This window comes from Aulostomus chinensis, chromosome 14 (assembly GCF_037954235.1).
Source record: "Aulostomus chinensis isolate RoL2024-O1b breed Wild chromosome 14, RoL_Achi_v1.0, whole genome shotgun sequence".
NCBI lineage: Eukaryota > Metazoa > Chordata > Actinopteri > Syngnathiformes > Aulostomidae > Aulostomus > Aulostomus chinensis.
Window position 1 is genome coordinate 17848955 of NC_141333.1, and position 26040 is coordinate 17874994.

The 26040-nt window shown below is 39.9% G+C and overlaps 3 protein-coding genes across 3 annotated transcripts in view; all 3 read right to left on the reverse strand.

Annotated features, from left to right (window-relative positions):
• Window positions 1-11968, reverse strand: part of ell (elongation factor RNA polymerase II) — a 44268-nt gene extending 32300 nt beyond the window's left edge. Inside the window, exon 1 of the mRNA XM_086223662.1 lies at window positions 11742-11968. Coding sequence (XP_086079788.1) covers window positions 11742-11906 — 165 coding nt within the window. The 5' untranslated portion in view covers window positions 11907-11968. The remainder of the gene's footprint in view (window positions 1-11741) is intronic.
• A 604-nt stretch (window positions 11969-12572) lies between these two features.
• On the reverse strand, window positions 12573-20042 carry fkbp8 (FKBP prolyl isomerase 8). The gene is made up of 9 exons (XM_086223663.1): window positions 19895-20042; window positions 19113-19380; window positions 18724-18893; window positions 18011-18099; window positions 17514-17734; window positions 17162-17334; window positions 17002-17079; window positions 15239-15373; window positions 12573-13760 (listed from the first exon to the last, which is right to left on the reverse strand). The coding sequence occupies exons 2-9, from the start codon at window positions 19366-19368 to the stop codon at window positions 13674-13676; spliced, it is 1209 nt and encodes a 402-aa protein (XP_086079789.1). The 5' UTR covers window positions 19369-19380; window positions 19895-20042; the 3' UTR covers window positions 12573-13673.
• Window positions 20043-21067: 1025 nt separating this feature from the next.
• The window catches only part of ssbp4 (single stranded DNA binding protein 4), an 87389-nt gene continuing 82416 nt past the window's right edge, over window positions 21068-26040 (reverse strand). Inside the window, exons 13-17 of the mRNA XM_086224154.1 lie at window positions 25475-25545; window positions 25268-25346; window positions 24957-24985; window positions 24769-24870; window positions 21068-23988 (exon numbers count right to left, since the gene is read on the reverse strand). Of these exons, the coding sequence (XP_086080280.1) occupies window positions 23959-23988; window positions 24769-24870; window positions 24957-24985; window positions 25268-25346; window positions 25475-25545 (311 nt within the window). The 3' untranslated portion in view covers window positions 21068-23958. The remainder of the gene's footprint in view (window positions 23989-24768; window positions 24871-24956; window positions 24986-25267; window positions 25347-25474; window positions 25546-26040) is intronic.

The window sequence follows — 26040 nt, forward strand, 5'->3', positions numbered from 1 at the left end:
ATAACAGCAGGAACATTCATGGACACCATTAAGAGGAAGTCACTTGGGGTTTTTCTCCCTGATGCTCCTTCAGTGGATCACAGCGCTGCAGGTTCATGGGAGGGCAAAGCTATGAAAAGACACAACGTGCTTTGTACTCCTGCCTGATTGTGACCCAGAGAAATGAAGCACCACGGCTGTGTAACTTCATTTAAACCCCAAGCTACAGTGTTAAGTTCACGTCAGTTTTCGATGTAATTCATTCCCCACCAATAGATGACAAATTTTCAAGCAGGAGTTGATTATAAACCAAGATATCATCTAATGGATTTGTACAGGATCGTAATAGCCAGATGAACCTCCAGCCCTTTGGTTTATGTAAACAATTGTGCTCCAGCATTCAAAAATGACTCGCTTCTCACTGGGAAAACATTTTAACTGACCACTTTTTAACCCCTTACTCGAGGGTTGAAAACAGCCATTTTGACTCTTAATTTTAATGGTGTCCTACAGATGTTAACACGGCTCTAGAAGAGTTCTGTTAGATGAGAAGTGCATGTGAGCAAAGGAAGTTTATTCATGTCATGGGATGTTGGGAGGCAGTTCAAATCCGGTCCAAACCTTCCTGCTAGAGTTACACACTGACATTCTGAGGTTTGGAAGCTGCAGCTAGCTAATTCTGGGAATCCCTCTGGCATTACGGTTTGCTTTACCAGACAACACCTCATTGACTAATGCCTTTTTTGAGTCTATGGCAGATTTATATTCATTTATGGTCTACCGGGAAGTTAATACCACAATCAGCCGGAGTTGATCAAGATGACAAATCCCTCAACTAGTCCACTATCTAAAGAAGTAGTGAAACACTTGAACTGAAGTGACACATTCATCACAACCACAACCAAGAGACTGATTTGCTTTTCAGTCTTCTAATAATAATAATAATAATAATAATAATAATTTTGTGTTGATGGATTGTTACAGCTATTTATGATCATGTTTACAGGCCTAACAAACTCTAGTAGTATTACACAAACTAAAGACATGTACTCTCATAGCTTGACAAAAGAAATATATATGTGTGTGTGTGTGTGTATGTATGTATGTATTCTAAATTCCAATGAATTATCAATCCCCCTCCCCGTTAAACGGAGCTTTTTAAACAAGTTTGCCCTCTCCCTGATAAACTCTCTAGGAGCCAGTGGGACAGAATAAAATTTGATTGAAAAAAAATTATTGTGAGAAAAGCTGTCCAACATGAGCGTTCTCATGTGGGCCTGAGCGCACTGCATTCTCATGATGGGAGTCATGTCATTCTAATTGATTAATTAAAAAACTAAATAGGTCAAACTGAACAAAGGAACTCTCAGATAATGATGGCCACAGAGGGTATTTTGAACTCCTCCTGCAATCTAAAAGATATTAAATCTTGGTTGATACACCAGCCTGAATGTCTGACCTGTATAAAGTTTAGAATATCAAATACAATCGCAATTATGAATCATTCATTTCTCCCCTCGAGAGACAGGTGTTCTCTTTTCTCAACCTAGCATCAGCCACAGTCGAGACAGAAACAGAAATCTGTGCTCTTTATGATGTTCATGCTTTCAGACATTATGTTTCCTTTGCAATGTGTAGGTAGGTTTCTGGTCTTTAAAAGACATGTTTATGTGAAATCATATACTGTGCCTATGAAGTTAGTTATGTATCACTTTGCCATCTTGTGTAACAATGTGCAAATAAATTTTCAAATATAATCAAAAATGTATTTATTGGAATGATAAGACATAATTTTTGCCCAATTTTGACAGCCTGTGTCTTTGCATACAATTTCATATCAAACTAGTGTTTTCTGCCATGCCATCACCACGTTTCCTTCATGTAAAAAATATCACGTCAACTTCAAGGATGCCACAATTGATAATGAGGCAAACGATAATATTAATGTTATACATTAATCAATAAAATTGTTAATGAAGACCTTCAATTAATAATCAATTGGTCCTATGCCTAGAAACTATTGAAGAAGAATAAGGTTTGGAAAAAATATTTGTACCGCGATACATTATGTTACACTAGCAGCATTTATGGATATTTTTATGAAAATGGCTGGCATTCTTAACAAACAATCTGAAAAGTTGCTTGTTATACTTGTGAGTGAGTCATTTTGTTGTACATTGTCAAATTCTGATGAACTGACATTAGAATGCTATGAGCAGATATTGTGATAAATCGTAGATTGGCTCTATTGCAATACATCTGTTGTTGTGAAAGCACTGTATGGTGAGGCTATCATTGTTGAGGGAAAATCCGGGAGCACCAGACCTTTCATGGAGCCTCACTCCTTGGTCTCCCCCCTGCAATATTTTACACAGCACCAGTTTTAGCACTCCCATATACTCCCCCTTCCCCCAACCCAGCACTGCTAACATAGTGCTACCCTCAGCCTGTTCATTTGAATAGGCTGCTGACATGTCATTATTCTCTGGGACCTGAGCCCAGAATGTTCCACAGAGCTAACCTTAGGGACCGAGTACAGGTCCTGACCATGGATCGATGACAAGGCCATGGATGTTCCCACACACCAGCCCACCAGCAACAGAATGGGAGATCAGCTGGACCTCACATCAACTCTCAGCCATACAACCACTGATAAAACTGAACTGATGACATGAGTAGAAAAGCTTGTCCTCTTACTGTACTTCTGTATGAACTCATAGCAGAGCAGAAACATCATTTAAACTGTAAAAAACAATATGCGCCGTTTTTGTCAACATAGTCACATTTTAAAATGATTTTATGAGTTACTTTTCAATGAACTTGACATGCATGTGTGTAAGTTCAGACAAGTAATGGGTGTTTTTCAAGCCAAAAGACTACTTTATTCACAGGGACCAGGAATAGTAATTTCTAAATCCTTGAGGCCATAGCTGTAGCCTTCCAGTGTCAGTAGAAGATGGGTCGGTCTGCCTGTCTGTCTGTCTAGGATTTCAAAAGGTGGAAAGAGCACTTGTGCCGTGGGACTGTATGTCTCTCGCAAGACTACTCAGCATACATACATAATCACTGATTATGACCTGTTTGTAAAACGTGTGAACCGAGTCCTTTAAAATAGATGTGACACCAGAGTGTCAGATGAGCGTTAGGAGTAGGACGTTCGCCCCTGGCTTAACTGGGCCTACGAGGTGGTTTACTGTAACCTTCTCTTCATTGTTAGAAAAAAACTCTTTGAAGACTGTGCTATTTACATTTTGACTTATGTTAAACCATGTTTGATCTTCAGTGTGATCTGTCGTTTCTTAGTTTTAAGGGAGGAGCAGCACATGCACTCTGACAGTTTGTTACACACACTATACGCTTTTTAAAAGATAAATGACAGCCAGACATATACTGACATTTAAGTTTTAAGACATCCTCACTGATATATCAGACAATACTTTACCACAATTCATCAAGAGACCTTATGATGAGGTTGCTAAAATTATATATTTTTTGTGGAACATATAAATGGTCAACAAGACTATATTTTAGAGTTAAAACTAAACAGGGGTCAATTTAGTCCTCCTAATGTTGGTCAGAAAACTTCTATCAATAAAAATATATCTTATATGTCAATTCAATTGACCTTAAAATACAAAACTTTTGTTACATGATTCTCATTATCATCCATACAGGCATCCTGATGTGCAACAATGCAGAGGATTGGGGCTGGGGCGACACATCACATCAAGTTTCCTGTGAAGGCAGACATCATTGTTTTGCAACAGCTTTTTCCGAACTGCAACTTGAGACTATTGTTTTCAGATAGATCTGCTCTGGAGGGACCACCCTTGTGTGGACATCCTCCTGATCAAGCCAAGTGCTCCAATGCAGGAAAACCAGATAAGATCCTTTTTTATCTAGAGTAAGTAGTGATTACAAATTACACAGTTAAAAAAAGATATTTACATAATTTTAAAAAGAGTGAACATAGTAGCTGAAACTTAAACTATCACAAAAAAAAGAGCATTTTGCCAGCGATATCTGTATTTACTAGGAAACACTTGATGATGAACTGATGAAACAGTTCCAGTTTTGGTGAGATGTAATGTTTTGCAAACACTTCCCTGTTACTACTTTTGTGTTTCTCCCTGTGTAAAGGTAACAGTTGTTACACATGCGATTAGAGGTTGACGGATATGAGATTTTCAATGCATTAAAAGGCAATTGAGACAAACGATGTTGGTGTTAAATACATGTTCAGTGATTTAATTACTCATGATTATGAACTGTATTTTATCAGATGCAAAATAAAGATATGTCATCAGGCTCCCTGTTCTCCAAAATAATCCATCTAGAAAAATGTAATAAAAAAGGTCCACATTTATTGCAGCATCTCCTCGTTTCCTGGGAGAACTAGATTTTAGTAAATTGAAGTAAAAGCAGTGGAAACATTTTGTGTTAATGGGCCTTATGAGAGCAAGCATTGGCCCACGCTGATTATCTGTCTGACAGTATATCACTAAATGCTACACGTTTTAATGGCCATAAAAACATAATGTGGAGTATCATTTAATGGCATTACAAAATGAAAAATCAATCAACTTCAATGTACGTTTTCAACAGGACACTATTGATGAATAATATCTGACTGCAAAGCTACAGACAAACCCAGCACAGATCTCTTTGATAAGTGGCTTCAGGTGAAGAGGGTCAACAAGGAATCTCCCAGGAGGCGTCAATTTCTAGGTCATTATCATAGTACCGACAGCTGAGTACTTCATCGCTGATGAACTTGACTGTTTTGCTGCTAACAATGCTTGTCTCCAGTTTGAAAACTGGATCATGTCATTAGAGGTGGTTATGTCACCTGGTATGTAAGGTATTTGGTATGTTGTAGGCAGTCAAACTTATGCACACTTGACACAGAAGTTGTTTTCAGTGTGTGATTATCAAGTTAAGTTCCCAAACTGTCAACACTGACAAAGGCATGCATTTAGACTGAGAGAGATGAGCATGAAAGAAGAGTTTGCACTGTTGGGAAATAAAAAGAGGACTCTCCTTTCATGGTCAATGAATCAAAACAGAGAAACTTGCATTGATCTAGCCGAGACTCCTTCAAGGTCTGGCCTAATTCAAAATTTCAGACAAGCCTGGGCATTCACTTTTTCCATCATTACTTCCCTACTGAGAGGTCACAGTCAAATTGTACACATGTACCTGCTTTCATGTGGTGTTCGGCTCAAACAGTGTCACAACAGCTGTAAAGCATGTTTGCATACCAAAGACCAAACCATGGTCATTGAAGGTCAAAAAGTCTGCTCTGTGTACTGTGAGACCAGGTTGACATGGTCACCAGAGGCAATGTTGCGACCAGACAGGAGCACCATGACATTTAGAGTCATATTTGGCCATGGTGGTAATGGTCATTCCACTCCTGTCTGTCCTGTGATCTGCTGAAACTAGAGAGTCAGCATTCCTTAAATAACCATAGCAGAGGCTGACCAGCCTTAAGCAGCTTCCCTACCCTGCCTCCATGAATTCCCATACCACTCTCATAGGGTCGAGATCGGGGGTCCACGGATGCATGCTCCTGCATCAATGTTGGAGATGCAGATTTGATTTTTAGTTGTGATTTTGAACAGTTTATCAGCTTTTATATTTATCAGTAATTTCGGGAACACTGCGCAAGACGGACCAAACAAACTCGGCACACTTGTTCGCATCAAGCCCAATCTGCAGATGTAGCTGTATCTATCTACTGTATATCTCTATATAGAGATAGAGATAGATATATACAGACACACACACACACACACTGAAGGGGAAGGAAGGAACTTCCCCTGATTTTGAAAACTAAATTTCTACTCAGAACATTGAGGTCATCTGAATTTACTCATTTAATATCAAAATATCATAGCTCATCTTAACCAGGGTATTTCTGCTCAGCAGATGCCGATATACAGCCTGTTCTGTGCACATCCTTGAAAGAGTGCCATTCAATCAGAGTCCGAGTCTGTGATGCGCCAAATCACATATTGAACATAGTGACCTCGTAACTCTGGAAGGCACGAGACTTTCATGCTGCACAACAGCGGGTGTTTGTGTGGTTCGAGGTGCTCATGGAGACAGGTCAGATTATGACAGAACATCTGTAATACTAACAGTTCTCAACATGAGTCCAGTTTTTAATTTAGATAGATGGATGTGGGCTATCCTCTTGTCCACAATATTTACCAACCTTCAGATCCAACAGGAGATAGCCCATAACTATCAACTGAAGTGCATTTACTCAGAGTTTGAGCATGCGATTGATAAACTGAAAAAACAATGGCTGCCCATGACACAACACTGAATAAAAAGCAAAATATATGCCCTTTTGTGTTCTGAAATTAGTGCACCTGACCATGTGTCAGATCACAACTTTGTTACATTGTGAAATAACCCAGGCCTGTTATCAAGGGAAAAGGTTATGGGAGAAGAAAGTTGTTTCTTCCTTTTAAGTATTTTTCTTTACTTCTTTTGTCTGAGTTTAGTGTTACCTATCAAATAGTCTGTGGTTGGTTACAACACTGAAGTCTGCCACCCTTTTGAGGTTATTGTGTTGATTCCTTATGCTAATAGTATATTTACTGGCAAGTGCAAACACAATTCATCAACACAGGTAAAATTCAGCTGTTAATGAATCCCACAAACTTTTACTTTCTGCATATGCTTGTTGTAATGAGAAATAAGAGAAAAATAAACATGCACGAGATGCAGTGTTTTGAGGAGAACAAACTCCACTAATTAAAGGGGCAAAACTCCTACAACACTGAGCCTTTGTATAGAAATTGAAGTCAATGTCAAGTGAGTGAAGAATTTTACTCATCACAAAAACAACCGAAAACAAGTACCTCAGTTAATATCTTGACGACTCGTTATGAAAATGCATCACTATAGCTAATAAAGTAACAACCTCCCTTAAGGCAGGTTTTAAAAACCTAAATGTGCACCACAATAACTGGTAACCACAAATAAGTCATAAAAAAATAACAAGTCATACTCATAGTTTACATTCAGCAATCTATTTAACAGAAGACAAAAGATGCCACTTGAGCCGACAAGTGGTTTTAACACTCAAATGATTCTACTCATCTCATACCAACAATAAAGCAGCACGTGAGATACACAAGCTATTTTAGACTGCCAACAAATGGCCCTTTTACACTTGTGACAATTAAACATTTTGGTTCATCCCTGAGGCTTTTAATTTTGTAGACTGTTTAGAGCAATTACAAACAACTGAAAGAAAGAAAGACAAGAAGAAATGGGAAGTGAATCACACTACTCTGAGGACTGTTCCCATTTGGTGGTACAACAGTAGCCACCCAGAGACATAATTATAAACTTGTATCAGAATTCTCCATAACTTTCAGCAGCTCCATGACGCTCAAGTAGCCTTACTCATTTCCTTGATTATGTCACAGTCAGTAAAAAAAAAAAAAAAAAAAAGTGAGTCTCTGGACTGCCAGTCTTGCAGTTCACTCTAACTCACTCTGTCCTCAGACGTCCAACAGAGGAACCAGCTGACAGCCATGTCTCATACAGGAAGCATTCAACACCCTGCAGTTTTCCTACTTGATGACTGCTGTTGCACAATGCCCTAAGACAGAGTACAATCAGAAATATGTATACAGTCCTTGGTACAGCCTCATTGAATCAGCTTTGTGTCTAAGACAACTTTAGCATTTGGGTAGCTTACATGGCAAAGAAATCAACAAGCATTTATTTTCTAATCTGCGTCTAATTAATGTCTTTACTAGATTGAGTTTTGTTTTTTGTTTTTTTATTTGAGCTACAGTCTACAAATGATCCAAGTTTTTGCGATCTAACAACACAAGCCTGGAAGAGTCTGGATTTTAGCATCTTGTTAAACACAAGATTTGACATGGTGTCATTTACTACAGCATTATAGTTTTTGTCGAATCACTTCATGTATTGCAAAAAAACATTTTCACTGAAGGGTATATGCCGTTGTGTCACTGGCTTCATCTACCTTTGCAGAGGTCCCTCAGCTTAATCACGATGTCATTTAAACTGACCCTGCACAAAAAACCCCACAAGCTTGTAGAGCAGCATCCAGGTAATACAAGTTAGTTTGTGAGCTCAGTACAGAATAATTTTGGATTAAGCTAAGAAGTGAAAATGAGACCCTCACATACTGCTAGTCAGTGTAACGCTAGCCATTAGCTTCTGCTGTGGGTTCCCTTTGACAGTCAAGGTGATGAGCCCAATCACAATCAAAAATGATGTTGCTGTGGAAGAAAGGTAGTTTTTGGTCATGTTTAAACATACTTCTGTTTCTCTCTGTCTTAGTCTCGCTTTTGAAGTTTGTGCTTGCACTTCAATCCAGCTTGAACAGTGTGGTACTCTGACAATTCTTATCTAAAAAGTTTTTTTTTTTGGCATCTGTATTTTACAGCTTTGTACCGACAGAGGCTGCTGCTGAACAGCTACACTAACTAGCAGTGATGTAATTATGCTATTTCTTGTACAGACAGGAGAGATTACTAACAGAGACTAATTCCATTAGGGGTTAGCTGCATGGTCCCAGTGATACCACTCCACTCAGGTATCTATCAGACTTGTTAATGACAGTTTTTTTTCTTACGTAAATCTATTCAGAAGCTTGCATTTGTTGTGTTTGAATTCCAAGATAATAATTTCAAATATGCAGAATTGGTTGCAGAACTGGTTTGACCTCCAAACAGGAGTGTTGACTTGTACTTGTAATCTATGATATTGAGATGCAACCCCTCTCATCCGCTGATTTCTCACAGTTAAGGTGCAATAACTTAATGATGCATGCACACATGCATCACATCCTGGTGCTCTAAAACCACAAACCAAGTGCCTGCTTCAGTCTACAATGCAACTTGGATTTGGAGGACACATGTGCTCAAGGTTCATCCATTCATCCATTTTCTATACCGCTTATCTGTTAAGGGTTGCGGGGGGGGGGGGGGGGGTACATCCTGGACATGTCACCAGTCCATCTCAGGGCCATCAGTAGCAATTAGGGGCTCAGCATCTTCCTCAAGGACACTTAGACATGGTCACCAGGGATCGAACCAGTGACCCTTCGGTTGCAAGATGGCCACTCCACCTCTGTCTGAACCATGCCGCCCCTTACTCAAGGTTTACCTCAATTATAAAACATGTCACTTGTCTCTTATCATCCATATACAAAAAAACCCATCCAGTTTTCTCAATAAATTTATTGTAAATATAATAATGCATGAGATGAAAATTTCTTAATGTGTCAAACAGTGGTGATAAATTTGGGGAAGAGTTTTTCTAGTCAAGAAAAGCCCAGGTCATGTTATTTTGAAGAGCCAAAGATAATTGAGCCAATCCGTGTGGATGATGCTGCTTTCTCAAGAAGAACAATCTATTTTGAGTCACAAGTGCTTAGTTAGTGGTACAAACCCTTGTGACTGTATGCTTCTGAATGTGTTAGTCAAACATGACTCTAATCAGACCTTATGTGAGCCTTGAATTTTGATGAGGGTGAAACACTTCGTTCCATTAAACTTTCCAGCTCTACAAGGCTACATTTCTAATCAAACCTAAGACTGGAGTAGTACCAAAAACATGTAAGGATTTTTTCCAAATCATTGGCAATATACAGTAAATTGGATGCAGCAGTAGAAATATCTCCAAATGCATGCTTCAGTAAAAGAAAAAACTTGAAAAAAAACAACCTTTCAATTTGTAATTCAGAAGCACCAACATTCTGTTCACTGCTAAAATGCAATAAAGCACAACTCAAATACAAATTAATTACAAATTAAAGAAATGCCAAAATAAAAAGGGTTGGGATCTTAGAACAAGAATCATGGAGAGAAAAGACCTTGTGTGCCTCAAAGTCCATCCAAACCTTTTATCAATGCTGCCATGCTTTTCTTACAGTTCTCCTTGCAAAACAGTGATGTCAAGTGTTTAAAATATAAAAAAACATAATGTTCTAATGTTATTGTCAGGAACATGTGACCATTTTTTCTCCAGTATTTTTAAAATGTGTTCAGACTGACATAATAAATCCTGTGTAGGCCTATTCTTTTCTCCACACTAAAAATTGATCACCATCGATAAGTTACTCAACAAAATAATGAACAAAAATAACACCCATTAACAGAATTGTAAAAAATAAAATTTTATCAATGGCCAACCCTAAAATTACAGTGTTGGGCCATGCACGTTTCAGTCCCCACTGACATAGATTCTACATGTCTCTTGATGGTGAGGGTTACTGCCATCATTCATGTGAAGTAAGGGTGAAGAATGTGCAAAGATAAATAAAAATGATGATTCGGTCCACCAAAGTTTCTCCAAAGCTTTGCCATGCATCCCATATCATCGTATGTTGTAACAAAAATTTATCTTCATGAAAAAAAGTGACTTTTTTTTTTAAAATTCCATTTTTTAAGGAGTTGTGCAATCATACTACAAGGCCTTAAATATAAGATTTATGTAATTTCCATCCTTCTCATAACTATGGATGGTGTTGCTGTAATGAGGGAAGAGAAAATTCCCATTTGAATAGAAATATTTCATCATAGGATAAAAGGTGGTCACTCAGAACAATTTGTATTGATTTGCAGTGACCCTTCGCAAAGGGACAAATTGACCCAAACCACACCAGTATAATGCCCCGCACTGCAGAACACAGATCGAATCCCCTCAATACACAGGTTGTTTTCCTTCACTGCCTATCTGTGCAAGTCTATCTATTAACGTTGCAAAATTTTTGATATTAGAAATACAGTAGCTACAATTACATTAATAAGCTGGGGAACTGTGTTATATTCACACTGTCCTCCAAGTGTACCAAGCTGGTTAAATCATCAGTCTTTCTACCACTAGTAGTCCCCCAATTACTTGTCACTATTAGATTGTTTTGGCTTATCGGCTGCAGTCCTGCTGTGCACTGCCACGGAGGCAGGCGATAAGGCCAGGCCAGGCTTTCCCTGTCAAATATTTATAGAAGCTGAAACGTTATATGGCTATCCTCAGTCAGAAGAGGCCAAGCAACCAACAGCAGAGCCATTTCACAGATCAGACCTGGAATCCAAATCTACAAAAAAGTGAATCTTCTGATAACCTACAAAGCTCTTGTACAAGTACCCATTCTTGTAGTCACTCTGTTGTCAATACTCCACTCGATTTCCTTGAAAGAATTTGAGACCGTTTATAGACAGGACTCGCATATCCAATGCTAGACTGGTACATATATGTGTGGGCTGGTTTGACTACCAAGCTTTGGCAGGTTGTTTTGACAGCTTAACAAACTTTCTGGAAACGTCGGTACTATAGACAAAAGAGATCTTGCTCGGCTTTTTGGGGGTTAAAACACGGGTAAATATAGGTGGTTATCTGCATCACCAAGTTAAAACTGTTGCGCCAACTAAAAACAAACATCCTAATGCAATGAAGTATTCCAGCTCCAGTAGCACTGAGCCTGATAAATGACCAAGCGCTGTGGCGTGGAGTCAGTCTGGGTGTAGCTACAAAAAGCTTTACCAGCTAGCTAACATATAAGTCACCCTAGCCAGACGACTCGGCAGCTAAACCAGACACTTAACAAGCAAACCATCCCGGTTAAAGCAGTCCAGGGAGGCTGAATATCGCAGGTTGAAGGCGGCAGCGGCAGCAGACTGACCTCCCTCCGCTTGTCACAGCCGCCCGGACAGACTTCAAACGCAATTCAAAATGTCATGGTAGCGAAAGGGCCGGTTTACCTTGCCGCTCTGGAAGCCTTCAAACGCTCTCAGTGCGCTGTCAGTTAGTTTAACATGAAATACGGAGACATTACTGCCGTTGCTCACTCTTCCACAGGACAGTCCATAGCACTGCTCCTCTTTCAGCGCCGCCATCTTGCTACCGTTCCCACCACGCGCACGCATGCACTCTGTCGTAAGCGGAGCGGAGAAGTCCCGTTGCTCGTCAATGAATATTCAATAACGGGTCATCAGTGAAGTCACCCGCTGAGAGGAAATTAACCATATTTATACAACATAACCGTGACTGACATTGACACGAATCATTGACTCGCCAACAACGATCAATTTGTACGTGTTAATTAAGTTGAGGTGAGTTACAATCACCTTAAGTTTAAACACTGAATTTATGCGATTATTTCGCGTGTTTATGCACTAGTAAAAAAAAAACAAAAAAAAAAAACAGCTACACATTTCTCACTGTTTGGAACTGTCTCTGAGTCTGCGTAGGAAAAGTGATAGGTCATCTGATTACGTCAGCGAAACGTCAATGTTTGGAGAAAAAAAAAAAAAAAAAGAGTAGCCCCACAGTTTGGGAATGTCCAGAGAACTTGATGATGATGTTGTGAATAAATCAAACGAAAGACGCGTACATTCTTAATATTTACAGGACTTTTTATATGTGGGTGTAGAACAAGTGTGATTAGATGAAATTTAATTAACAGAAATTATACATACAATTTAAAATTTTAAAAAGGCAAAATCTAGTAGACATCAGATAAAGATAATTACTACTGAAATGTTTGTGGTGTATGAGAGAAATTATGATACTGAAAAAGCAAGTAAAGAAGGAAAAATGAAACTAATTTGATGACAGAAAACTTTTATTGTGATGCATATAAATTTAACAAATACAGGGAATGACAGAATTTAACTTCCTTAAACCTCTGTTTTAATTGAGAAGCTACAGATTCAGTGGTTTCAAATTATTAGTAAAGCAATGAGCAAAGATACAGGAATAAATTAAAATCAGAAATTAATTGGTGCACATGAGAGGAAGGGAGGACAGGAAGGAGGGCACGAACGTCCAACATTTTATTTGAAGGGCCATCCTTCAACATTTGGTCTTAATCTTTATTTTTACATAGATCTGCCAGAAACTGAAAAATAAAACGTTTGCCTTGTCTGCTGTATTCAAATCAAGCATGAGGCCATTCTCTGGCCTCGTTTTGATGTAAAATAAACTGACATGTTGAACATCGTTAGCTTGATGTTTAAATATATGTATTCATGACAATAAGCATCTAAACATATTCTGTGTGTCCTCCTGTTGTTTTATTAAACCGGAGTATTTTGTGGGGTTTTACTTGTATTTTTGCTCCATTCAAGTTAATGTGACGGTCACAAAACTCACAGTCTCAACTAAAACTACACATTTCAAGTGAGGTAGTATATCCTGTGGGACTGCATTTGATCAAACTGGGGTTTCTGTTTTCCTGGTCACACTTGAATGAGTGGACCTCAAAAATCTAGCAGCTGCATAAATCTAGTCGATGTAAAACACTGCGGCATGATTCAAACTTCACATATTCTCTCTTCATCAGGAAATACTAATCATCTTCCAGGATGACATAGGACCGTATCACAAAAGCTATCTCCAGCATGACCAAAGACAAAGCAAGGGCAACAAAGGACAACTGTCTGACAGATCTGCGTACCTAAACATTTCTTACGTTCGGAAATAATCTTCCCATTAGCAAAAACGGGCATATTATAATTTTTCACAGATAATTCTCAGACATAGCAGAGAAAGGAGGGTGACAGTGAAGAGGCAACTGACCGACTGACATATCCTTTCCCCTTTCACCAAAGGTCAGAAGGCACTGGCAGATGTGCTTCTGTCTAGGCTCTAACATTGAAAGTTTTGGTCAGCTCATCACGAACGGGTTCGGTTCAGTTTCTAGCAGCAATGACAACCGATAATGCCACACCACCAATGGCTATTGCAGTGGCGCCGAATAACCACTTCCAGCTGAGACCCTGAAGAAAAATGAACAGAGAAACGCATGTTAAAGTCAACAACCTCATGTTCAAGGGAAGATATGATAATTCAGGCTTAAGATACCCAACAAGAATTGCTGTGATGACTACATACAGAGTTCATGAAAGGTTTCGTTTGGTTATTTTGATGTGAGGTTGTGAGACTCTGATGCCAAGTCAGTGTCTCACCTGCTGTAGGATTGGTTAGCTCTTTCTCTGTATGGAGGATCAGCGTGATGCAGCAGCAGGAAGGTACTACTGAGTACCAGCAAAAACACGCCTTATAGTCGCTTTCCACTTCATTTTCCTACGCACAGTGGTGTCTTCCATGTGCTGTGTTACGTGGGCTGTATAACATCTGCAGCTGCGTATAGGAAGATGGATGTCATGCGGTTGAAGAATATAGTCCCCAAGGAAAACGGCCTTCTGACAGAAATGCAGAATGCCAAAAAGGTTGAAAGTGTAACAGAGAAGTGGAGGATATACTGCATATGCTCAAGATGGGCGGACTTGTAGCGGCACACCTTCCTGCTGCTGCATCACACTGACTCTCCAGACAGAGGACGAGCTGCCCCATCATCTACAGCAGGTAAGACGAGCATTTGCTACACTTGCTTATGGTAGCAGGAAGACGCAGAGTTTGGTATGACCTTTCAACTTCTTGGTTGGATTTCTTTTTTCCCCTCACAAGAATGTAGCCATAGTGTGGACTGCATTTACACGTGGCTGATATCCAATCACACTGTGTTACATTTGTTTGTCCTTCACATGCGTATCCAGATGGGATACTCTGATAGTTTATTTGCTAATGGAAGCTGTGCTCTCACCCCAATCTTTTAAGACAAATAGACTCTTTCTTCTACAGAGACGTGTCCCGAGCTGCTTCTGAGGATCAGTATCAGGAGGTTGAAAAAAAATGTCATTGATTCACTTCGCTTTACGGCTAATTACGAGTATCACAAACAAGAGTGGAAAACAACAGCTTCTGATCTGCTTTTCCTGGACCCAATGACCAAGACTGACGGCCGCAGAGCGGTTGTGTTCTGTGAGACACCAGATGACAGGCCAAAATTGATCCTGTCTGAAGTAGCATTTAAGTGCTCTCTGCAGCTGATGGTGAGGGAAAAGCCTCTCCTCCATTAGACCGGTGTACAATTGCAAGTGATTCTTTAGTTGCAATAAGAGCAGCTGAGGGATTACACTTTCTTCAAGTGTATCAAATGTATTTCAAAAGTTTCCAATAAACATTCATATCATATCACTAATAGAATATTGTAAACTTAATATATTTGAATCGGGTCACCCAGGTTTGTTTTTTTTTCAATGAACTGTCAGATTTAATTGCTACACCTGTAATACAAATAGTACATATACATATGTAATCATAAGGCTAATACAAGTATGGCATGGGACTTGGACCATGATCAAGGTACAAAAAGTGATGGGGGCGTCTATTTCTGAGGGAGTGAAAATCTTACCCATGATGACTTGGCCTGGGGTTTTTGTGAGCTGCTGCTCACGGGATTACCCAGCATCTTCTTATACATGGCCTGCTCCGCTCCCCTCTGCTCTGAGTGTTTCTTCACCAGTTTAGAGAGCTCTGCATGAATAGTCTAAACACAGGAAACAAGACAGATTGGTGTTTGCAGGCTTCGGTAAAACACTCAAGCACCTTTAAAAATGTGGTCGTCCACATTTTCTGATCTGGGTTTAAAAACAACCCCAAGCATCTTCTCAAAGCAAATGTTGCCACGCATGTTTTTCCTGATAATTGTGGGTGAATGTTGAAGCAATCACACAGAATTTTCAGTGTTCATTCATTAAACATTTCACACTCAAAGACAAAGGAAAAGGCTGTGATTTCTTTCAATGACACATTACAAAAAATGAGCCTGCCTTCTAGCCCGCACGTCCACGCAATTGTTCCAGTGCATGGGATGAGTTAATGTTCCGGTATTGTCTCAGATCTGAGTCACTTGGGGGCTTTAGAAGCTGCTGAGTGACTAAACCGTTGCTTACAGAGATATGTTTATGCCTTCGATAGAAACACCATCACACAGAATTCACTGCACAAAACCTGGTTTATTATATCTGAGAACAGTCTTCCTTTAAAGCATCTGTTAGGCTGAGTGTCTGTGTAAGTCTCTACCCTGAGGATTTGTCTGTTCCCATCATCTAGCTTGGAAGCAGTATTTACAGCTCAGTGGTTGTGCAGGTCACACTTGGCAAACTGACACCACAACCGTGCACACAGCAACACGCTAAGATGATAAAATTGGCACAACTATGACTTGTCCAAGGGGCAAGGATTAAGCTGGCTATCGATTATGTAACCTCTTGTCCCACCAGCATCCTTGTGTCCAAACCCAGACACTGTCAGGTCTGTGCGCCATGTCAAAAAGTAAACAACGCACAGATAAATCAATGTCATCTCATCCATTTAAGATGGAGATGAAGGGCGTGAAGAGCTGAGTCCAGGGTAAAAAAATTCAGACAGTATGTCTATCAGAGACAGACGACGTGTCATCTTGTCATTGTATGACGCCTGCGCAGGCCCAAGACAGCCTAATTGATTGTAATGACAGTGTACCGATGTTGATTCAGAGGAACACACTGATCTTGCTGCTAGAACACAGCGTTATTTCATGTCTTTGAATTATTACAGCATTAAAATGAAAATCTGTCTCAACTAAATTAGATACGTTATTAAAACATAACTGTCAAGCAAATAAGCCTGCTGGTGTACACCATCTACTACATTATTCAAAAATTTAGAAGATACTCTTTCTTACTCTCTCTGTTATTTGATAGTCGATTGTACTTCCACTCTAAAGGTTGGATGAAATTGTTGGGCTATGTGCTGTTTGACAGATTGGTGTAGGACTGCATTGGGGGATTCTGGGCACAAAAATCCTCCTGCTGCAGCTTATAGCAGATCCAAGAATCCCACACACAGAGCTGAGTGCTGCCAGATGGCCTTGTGTGGCCAAAACCGCTCATGTACCTGAGAGTACGAGCAGGAGCAGAACAAGAGTAGTGAGGCATTAGATATGGCTAGGGTGCAGGGCAAATCTATTTGTGGCAACAACATGAAAACAGATCCTCTGAAATGATGAATCAGCAGGCCACCTGCACCACCAACTCTGTGATGTGATATTTTACCCTATGGCTCCATCTAGTGGCCATAAAACCAAAGGTACATTTCTCGATTAAAACGTAGAGATTTACAAAAAACAAGTACCTTGTTGCTTGGTTCCAACTTCAGTGCCCTCCTTAAAGTTTGAATGGCTTCTGAATATTCGCCTTGCAGTGCCAAAACCTTCAGTCAGAGCATAGGTTTGTTAATGAAGAAGGAACCATCAGAAAGGAGGAGAACACAAGACAGAGACGGATATTTGTACCTTCCCCATGCGGAAAAGTGCTTTGATATTGTCCGGCTGATGAGCAAGGGCTGCGACACAAGATTTAAGAGCTGCATCATAGTGATCCAGCTTCAGCTGAGCAGCAGCCATGTTGTTTAGACATTTCACTTTCACATCCAGCAGCTCATTCTCCTCCTCAGGACTTATGTCAACTGCAGACGCAATTCAAAAATAAAGATGCAAGACAGTACATGAAAGTCACCAAAAAAAAAAATAGAAATTAAAAAAAAAATCCATCAAAGTGACACCAAACATGTTGATAATCACAACAAATCTGATGGTCCAACTTCCTCCACTTAACATTTGTCTTAGTGCTACATCTTCATCTCACCTTTAGAACTGGATTCAGTTATCTGCAAGGCAATGCCATAAGAGTTGACAGCAAAAGCGTAGTCCCCACGCTGATAATGGCCATTGCCCTTCTCCCTCTTACAAATGGCCAGTGCAATCTTCTCTGCAGGGGGCAGCAGCTCCATTTCTGGAGCATCAGTCGATTCCAATAGTTCTACTTCTAAGGACAGCTCAGCATTGGGTGGAACCTCCGGCTCAACACTAGCAAGGGGAAGAAGAGCCATGGTTAAGTTAAAAAGGTACAGCCACAAGAGATAGCATCTTCATCTGTGTTTGTGTCCATCAGGAAGCCAAGAACAGACTATATCATGCAAGTGAAGCTAAGCTCAAGATGAGGAATTTACATGACTTGCTGGGTTTACAAAATTATTCCACTCTGACTCACGTCATCCTCTATCCAAACACCTCGCTGTATGTCTCCATCACCCTGAGAGAGAGAGTGTTTTCTTATTGCACTTATAATAAAACACATCCCACCTGCCCCGTGCACCATAGGCATATTTTGCATCAGTCTGGATGAGCGCCTTCTCTCCCATTTCCATGAGCTGCACTGTGAGATCCAGAGCCTGTAAGACATGTCGTAGCAGTAAGATTCTGATGCTGACAGTTCTAAGGTGAAGCTAGACTAGGAATATCCTTAAATACCGCTACACCAGCGACTTCTTTGCACTGTAGAAGAGCCTCAACTCCTATCAGAACCCTTTTTAACTTACCCACTCTGACGCAAGTCACTAACTGTACTCCAGACAAAGCTGATGTTGTTTGGTTTGTCTCTCCATTTAAGTACGATATATTAACCTTTAGTTCTGGTGTTAAGTAGCAGAATACTGGAGGGACAGTCAGTGTCGTTTTTCCCACAAAACACTTCACTGTTTCCTTCTGTATTGCAGCTCATATTTTAGTCATATAAGACTGAACATGCTTTGGTCCAAATTGGAGAGAAAGAGAGATAGGGAGATAGATAGATACTTTATTCATCTCACAGAGAAAGTCACAATTTCAGCAGCATGAAAGATGGATGGATGGTGATTTTACAGTATTTCCTTTTAATTCATCCTTAGATCAATGGTCTAAATTCTGAGATAAATCCCTTAATTTTTTATTACAGCCTAAATCCTGAGTCCAGGATGTTTCAGTGGTTTTTGGCTCTCACACATACTTTCAAAGTAAATGGACTTGTCAGTTTTTACCTGCATGACATCACTGTCTCCCAAAGTGAAAGACAGCTCTGGCTTCTCCTCTACAAGTGTCCCATCCTTTAGGGACATTTTAAGATGAATCTTTACATTCTGTCCTTTCTGCGGTCGACTGTCTCTCCCTTCTCCTGCCACCAGGACTTTTTTCTTCAGTTGGTCGTTTCCTGGAGAGAAAGTGTCAATCTGATTTCTCATCACTGTCTAAGTGTGAATCATTCCACATGTGAATTATGAAGTCTGTGGATATTATTCCTACACCTCTTTACTATTTTACCAGCTTATAATAGCACTGGTCGGACCACCACCAACTTAATATTTCTTGCTAGTGCTTCAATTTGACGTGCTGTGTTTTGGCTCCTATGGTAGTCTGCAGAGCTTCATACCTAGTACATCCAGCCATTCCTCCACAGGACCTGGAGGTTCTGTGTCCTCATTTGTCTTTACCGACTCCTCTGCCTTGATCTCTTTCCCACCACCGGCATCTTCAAGAGGAGGTGGATCGTCATCGTCAACATCTTCTTCATCTAATAACTCAAAGTCCTCCCCGCTGTCCAGCAACGACGTTCGTCCGGTCTTCGCTGAAGGCGCACTGCCATGATGATCATCACCAGTGTCCATAGTCTCCTCCTTTTCACTCATTAGTGGAATGTACTAACAGAGAAGGTTAACATATCACTATTGAACACAATAACAACAATACAATAGTAACCTACAATCCTGCTCCTCGCGATCTCAATCTCCGTCTTGGCGTTTTACTGTCACTTTAGCATCATGCTAACAGTATTAAACTCCTGCTTCACGAGAGCGCCAACTGACCCATTCACAATCGTGAGGACAGCAACATGTAGCCAACCTATTTAGAAAAGCTAACAAGATGATAATTGCAACTCACCAGTTTATACTAAGTATTCAGGGTTTGCAAGTTACCACGCCAGCGATGTTTATCCAAGTTTCTGACAAGTTCTGCGCGTGACTTCAGTCAAGAGGAAACTTGACAGTAGCAAACTAGCATTAGCTGTAATCTCGCTGGGTATCAAGCTAGCTGTTGTTTGGTGGACGTTTCTTCCCATCAAGCTGGGAAGTACTGCTTATATCGGCTTCATATAGGGTGCAGAATCAGAGTATTATTTGCGGTAACACGGGTTATCACATAGAACTATCTTACCTTTAAATGCTATGTCTGCAGAGGCTTGTTTTGGTCCTGGGCAATGGCTCCTCCAGCTCACAGTAGTGAAGTCAGGTTGATGTTGATAACAGCGCGTTAAACAGAAGTCAACGGTGCTTTACCGAGATGAACATCAAACGAACTTCGTCGTTCTGTCAGCCTCCTCTCAACTAGCTGCTTCCGGTTAACCTTGAGCTCGTGTACACCAGCCATTCATACAGTACCTACACAAATTATGCATCTGCTTGCTTTTAGTTGTTTTTTTTTCAAATGTGTACTTTTAACAGAAAAAGCAGAATAGGGAAGTGATTGCTGATGATTGAGATGTTGATAGTTTAGTTTAGAGTCAGATTAACAATTATATATCTGAAAGAGGAAACGTAACACTGTAGAAATTACATCAAAAGCATATTCAAGTAAAAAAAAAAACAGACAACATTGCAAAATGGTTTTGTTGCCAATGATTTTTCTGAATGTGCATAGGATGAATTGAAGGGAATGTTTTCCTTTGTTTATTTATTTGTTTGTTTTTTGGCATTAGAGATCCATTAAAATTCATCCGTTTTCCTATTTGTCACACGTTTCACGCAATTATCACGAAGAGTCTGTTGATCCCAAACTGATACAACCGGTTCAGACAGACCAAACATGAAATGTATAAGTTTAAACTTTAACCAGGGCACTACCCTCGAATCTAACCTCAGTTGCAGCCTGACCTCCACCTTAACTTGACACCTTCTCATGGAAGCCTACTTATGTGAAAGGAAAAAACCGTAAGAACACACAGACAACAATAAAAAAAAATTCCCATTGTAAGATACAATTATGAGTTTTTTTTTATAATCAGAGTTTTTGTTTCATCTTGGTTTTTTTTTTACTACTAATTCTGATTTACTACTGCAACATTTTTATCATCAAACCTAAGATTTTCTTGTGTCCTTTTTTTCACTGATGGAAATGTGCTGGGGTTGGGGGACTTTTTTAAATAAGCAAGCATAACGAACTGTATATTTTCCTATAATTAACAGAATAATAATAAATGTACCTATTTTATTCTTTTTGAATTACTTTTTCCATTTGCATTTCTCTTTGTACTGCACACACTAAAGCTCGAGCTCAGAGGAAGAGATTGAAACGACAAGGAAAAATCAAAGGACATTTATTATTGATGCATTGTTTCTTTTTTGATAAGCAAATTATCTGTTTTTCTTTCAGTCTAAAGAAACTTTACAATATAAAGAAACATACAAAGAACATCTTTATTACCTACACAAGACACCTAAGTCCCTAAGACAAGATTCTGAACTATCCTACCATGAAATACAAAGCAAACCCAAGAGACAGACTGCTTCATATTGAATACTGCCGTGTCATAAGAAAGGACCATGAGCGGTACAGGAGAATCCTTTACATCCCCTTCCCTTGAATCCCAACCCCTCCCAGACTCAACATGACCACCCCACCCGACCAGCAAATCTTCCTAATGGTACAGTATTATACATCACAATAGAAGTACAGAGATGGCCAACGGTCGATATACACAGAGGACTGAGAGAGGATCAGTGAGAGAGCTTCAATCTATACAACGCTATTACAGGAGTGAAGAGCAAAGGACACACTTTTTAGCCCATATGTATTACGTTTTTGTTTTTTTGGTATCCATTTTTAATTTCAAAATGAGCTTAATGAGCTTCTCTTAAGTTGCTCTCCATTTCAAATTGATAAAAATCCTTCATATGAAAAACTACAATAGGAGGTCCCATGGTTTTGTGAGAAGGTGCCCTTCAGCAAGAACAAAAAAATAAAATAAATAAAAATGAGTATTTGAATCCAATAGTAACATTTAACTGAAACATAAGGAGACAAGGCAGAGTGAGGACACCGTAGCTGCAAGAGAAATTCTGTCAATGTCCTGGCTTGCTTCTCTCTGTCCTGTCCTCTCCCTGTCCCATCCTCCCCGCCACTAGCTTCATCCATACATTTAGATGGAAATTTAACCACGTGAGCCATAGTCAGCACATCCTTTCTCTATGAAAAACATGGACAGTTTTATTTATAATTTACTTTCAGCTGTATTCATTGGTAGTGACTGACATATCAAAACATGTCAATGATATCAAAATGCATTATACAGTATTTACAAAAAAGGAAATTACAGAGAAGGGGTAGAGGATGGGGGAGGGGAGGGAAGGGGGAGGGGTTGAGGGAGGAAAGAAGGGAGTTGTGTGTGTCACTACAGTGAAGGAACACTGGAGCCGCTGTTCCTCAGGCCACTGACAGCCCGATCCTGGAGATGTCCCCGTTCAACTCAGGGTACAATCTGTTCACATTGATATCAGACATTTGATAAGTACATCAGCATTAATCCAGAAGCTACAATGGATGTTGGATTAGAAGTCCTGCAGTGTGATGCCATGAAAAATAATGTATCCTTTTGATAATATACAGAAAACAACATTAAATACTTGTAATTTATTTGTCTGCAGATTCTCCAGGTTCATTTTTCCTGTTGAATACATCTTTTAAAAAATCCACAAAAATGGACAAATTACAAAAATATCCTATTATTGTTCCTCTTCTTCTTTAGTGTAGCTACGTGGCCTGCTAACACCAACCTTCTGCTCCCATCATCAGTGTTGCTACGGACGTCCGTTATCCTACACATTGACTTGATGAAGGAGACAGTTCTCAGCCCATCCTGTCAAGGTTTTTTTTTTATTTTTTTTTTAAAAAAGCGGATCATAAAAGATCTTGAAGCTCAAATTAAAAAAGCAGATTCTGTAAGTGTATAAGAGGTACAAAAACGTCTCCCAGTCTAAAGAGACATTGGTGAGAGACCAGAATGAGTCCATGTGGAGTTCAAGATGAGATCAAACAAAGTGATGAGGGGCGAGGAACCACATTGTAGGATTCACAGACAACCTGTAAATAACACATAATAAGACAACAACAAGCTAAATATGTTGTATTTACAGACTGAATCCATAGTAGAGATGAAAGAACGCTCCATCTTGGTTCATTACTGGAGAAGAAATTCAAGGGTCACAGCCACAGCGTGAAGGTCATCTCAGGATGTCAGAATCATGAAAGAAGGGGTTCTTTTTAAGACAAAATAGCTGGCCATCGAATTATTCAGCCACAAAAAAAAAAAAATACGTCAAAGCTTTGAGACAACTCTGCTAGTTCAAGCTGATAGACTAGAACCTCAACGGGGTGAAACGAGGGGATTTTCCCAATTCCTCTTACTTTGGGAGATTGAAGTCACTGCAGCAAACATTAAGATGGCAAATACAGAAGTGAAGGAGAGGTATGTGAAACAACAAAACAAACATCAAAAAAGACCTATAATCATGTAAACAGAAAAAAAATCATTGTGCATTTCTCGAGTGTGTGCTTATTCTGTCATTGTTGATGCTGCTGCTGAGATCAAATGTGCCCTTTACAGGAAATCATAACTACATTAGTAGAATAATATCAATTATGAAAATTATAATATTTTCATCAACAACAAAAATACAAACATTGAATGAAAAACCATTCCTGCCCTAAAATAACATTATCAGTTCATCTCTTTTCTTATTTCTGCTGCAGGAGCAGAGGTATTGAATGAGGGTTTTTCAGCCCCTGACAGTCAACTACTGCGTGCCCTCATAAGTCACGCAGAATGGAGTGGTGGTGGTTGCTGAGGGGCATCTTGATCGAGCTTGAATGCCACCCATGAGGGCAGGTTTTGGGAGGCTAGGATCAGGTTCGGGATTTCATTGTCCCCAGCTCAAGACGAGGCCCAGCAGGCGAGGAGAAGAGCAGGAGACCCTCCCTGTTGCTTGGGCACCGTTTCATGCTCGTACACCCATTTTACAGATGTTGGGATGTGGGGCCTTGAGGGGGGTTCTGCTTTCCAGGGGCAGCCCCAGGGGCTGTGTGGCACAGTCCACCAGGAGGAAGAGGAGGAGGAGGTAGGATGGGAGTAGGGAAATGCAAGACGCACCAGGGTGAAGGGGAGATTAGGGAGATAAGGGGAGATGAAAAAGAAATAAAATAAAAGATAAAATAAAATAAAAAAATCACACACTCATCGTCATGTTGGGTGAATACTGTAAAGAGAGAAAAAAGAAAGGGAGGGGGAAAAAGATAAGCCTTCTTAGACTAACCAGTTCAGAATAGCAATACAGCTAACTGAGATAAATGCCATATCCATTACACCAGCAGCAAACATAACAATGAGCCCTTTCTAATGGATTTCCTATGTCAGTACACCAGCAGAGAGCAGCACATAGTCCAGCCCAGGGAGGAAATGTTAGGGAGTTTCAGATCACAGCGAAGATAATATAGCAAAATGTCAGTTATTGTCAGTCTTGCATTAATTAAAGTATGACATTTTCTCCATGCAGCAAAGAAAGCATGTTATGTTGTTTGTCATGCTTATGTGTGTTTGTGTATGTGTGTGTGTGTGTGTGTGTGTGTGTGTGTGTGTGTGCGCGTGTGCGTGCATGCACTGTAGTTTGAGTGTGTGTGCATTTGTGCTCGGTAAAGCTGGGAACAGAGTGAACAATGTAAAAGCTAAATTTGTGCACGTGGATTGTGATAAAGATCAAGTTGGACTGGAAATCTGTGAAAAATAATCCTGGTCATGTGATCATCTAGTGTGCAGGGCTTTAGAATTAAAAAAACTTGTGTCTCAAACCATAATTGCATTGAATATACCTATTTAATGTACCTATGTCTTAATATCTAACAGGGACCCTTCAGACAGAGAGGATTATCCTGACCCTAATCTGCATTTATATGTGACGCCGGGCCTCACCACAGTCAGATATGAAGCTATCAGTTTGTTCCCAGCTTCAGAGGTGTGTGTTGTCTTTTCGGATACTCACACTTTCACTTTGGAATGGGTTTAAAAAGTTGCCTGCCATCTCGCCGTCATCCCGTGGAGTGCCAGGGGGATTGTTCATGCCTGCCATGTTGTTAGGAGAATTCTAGAGGAAATAAATCAGTGAGAACATGCAGTCCGATACAGTTGATGGACGTGAAAACACATTGACATATGGATAGATAGTTATACCTTTGGCAACCCATCCATGTCACCAGAGCCTGTGATTGGGAAAAAGAGAAGTGTTTCAGGTAACAATCCAGGACATTGCCTTTGGACAGGTAATTAAGCTGTTTGTGTCAGATACAGATGAGCAGCAACACCACCGCCTATCTGCAGGATCCATGGCCCTGCTCATTGCCTGACTAATCTGTTTTGGCTTTAATCAATACTATGGGGATAGGGAACACTACCTCAACCAGCCAAAAGAGGGTAGCATTACCTCTGAAAGCTGCTGTTTACAGCACGGTTCACTGTCAAGCTCATACCACATGTCAACTCACCTAGTGATCCATTCATATGATGCTGCTCCATTGCACCCATTCCACCCATAGGCCCATCAGGACCTGGTCCCATTGGGAACTGTAACAAAGAATTTCAAAGGTTTATAACTCTCTGTGGATATTTGTGGACTAGAATAGATACGTTTCGATCCTGGATGATAAAGTTGTTTATTGTGAGTCGTAATGGAAGAAAATGCAATGACTCACATTGGGTCTATTTCCACCAGGGCCAATGGGGTTCATCATTGTGTAGATGTTTTCACTTGAGTTTGTTGAATCTGTGAGGAAAGAGCAGTCGGATGTAATTTCTTTATTGAAGGAGACTTCCTTTTCATACAGTAAAAAAGAAAAAAATGTTGTCAGCTAAAACATAAATTTCTCAATTCACTCATATCATAACCTCAATTAAAATACATAAGCGCATGAAGTGATAATACACTGGGAACTAGGTAGTTGGAGTGAGGTGGAGCGAGAGCACAGTCTGACTTTGATGTGACGAAGTAGCAGAAAGCAAACCAAAACAGACTATGATAGGCTGTCTGCTGGCAGCGATTGTTCATATGTAAAGAAAACAACAGCTGAGATGACAAGGAGAGGACTGACTTGGACTTCTGTTGAAATCTGATGATTACTACACATCTGGGTTGAACAGTTGACATTTTCCAGTGCAAAATATTTAATTTCATTAACGATTTCTATGAGCTCATTTCCAGCTCTGCTTCCTCATACACGCCCTTCAGCAAAATCAATATTTATTGTTAATTTGTCCACTT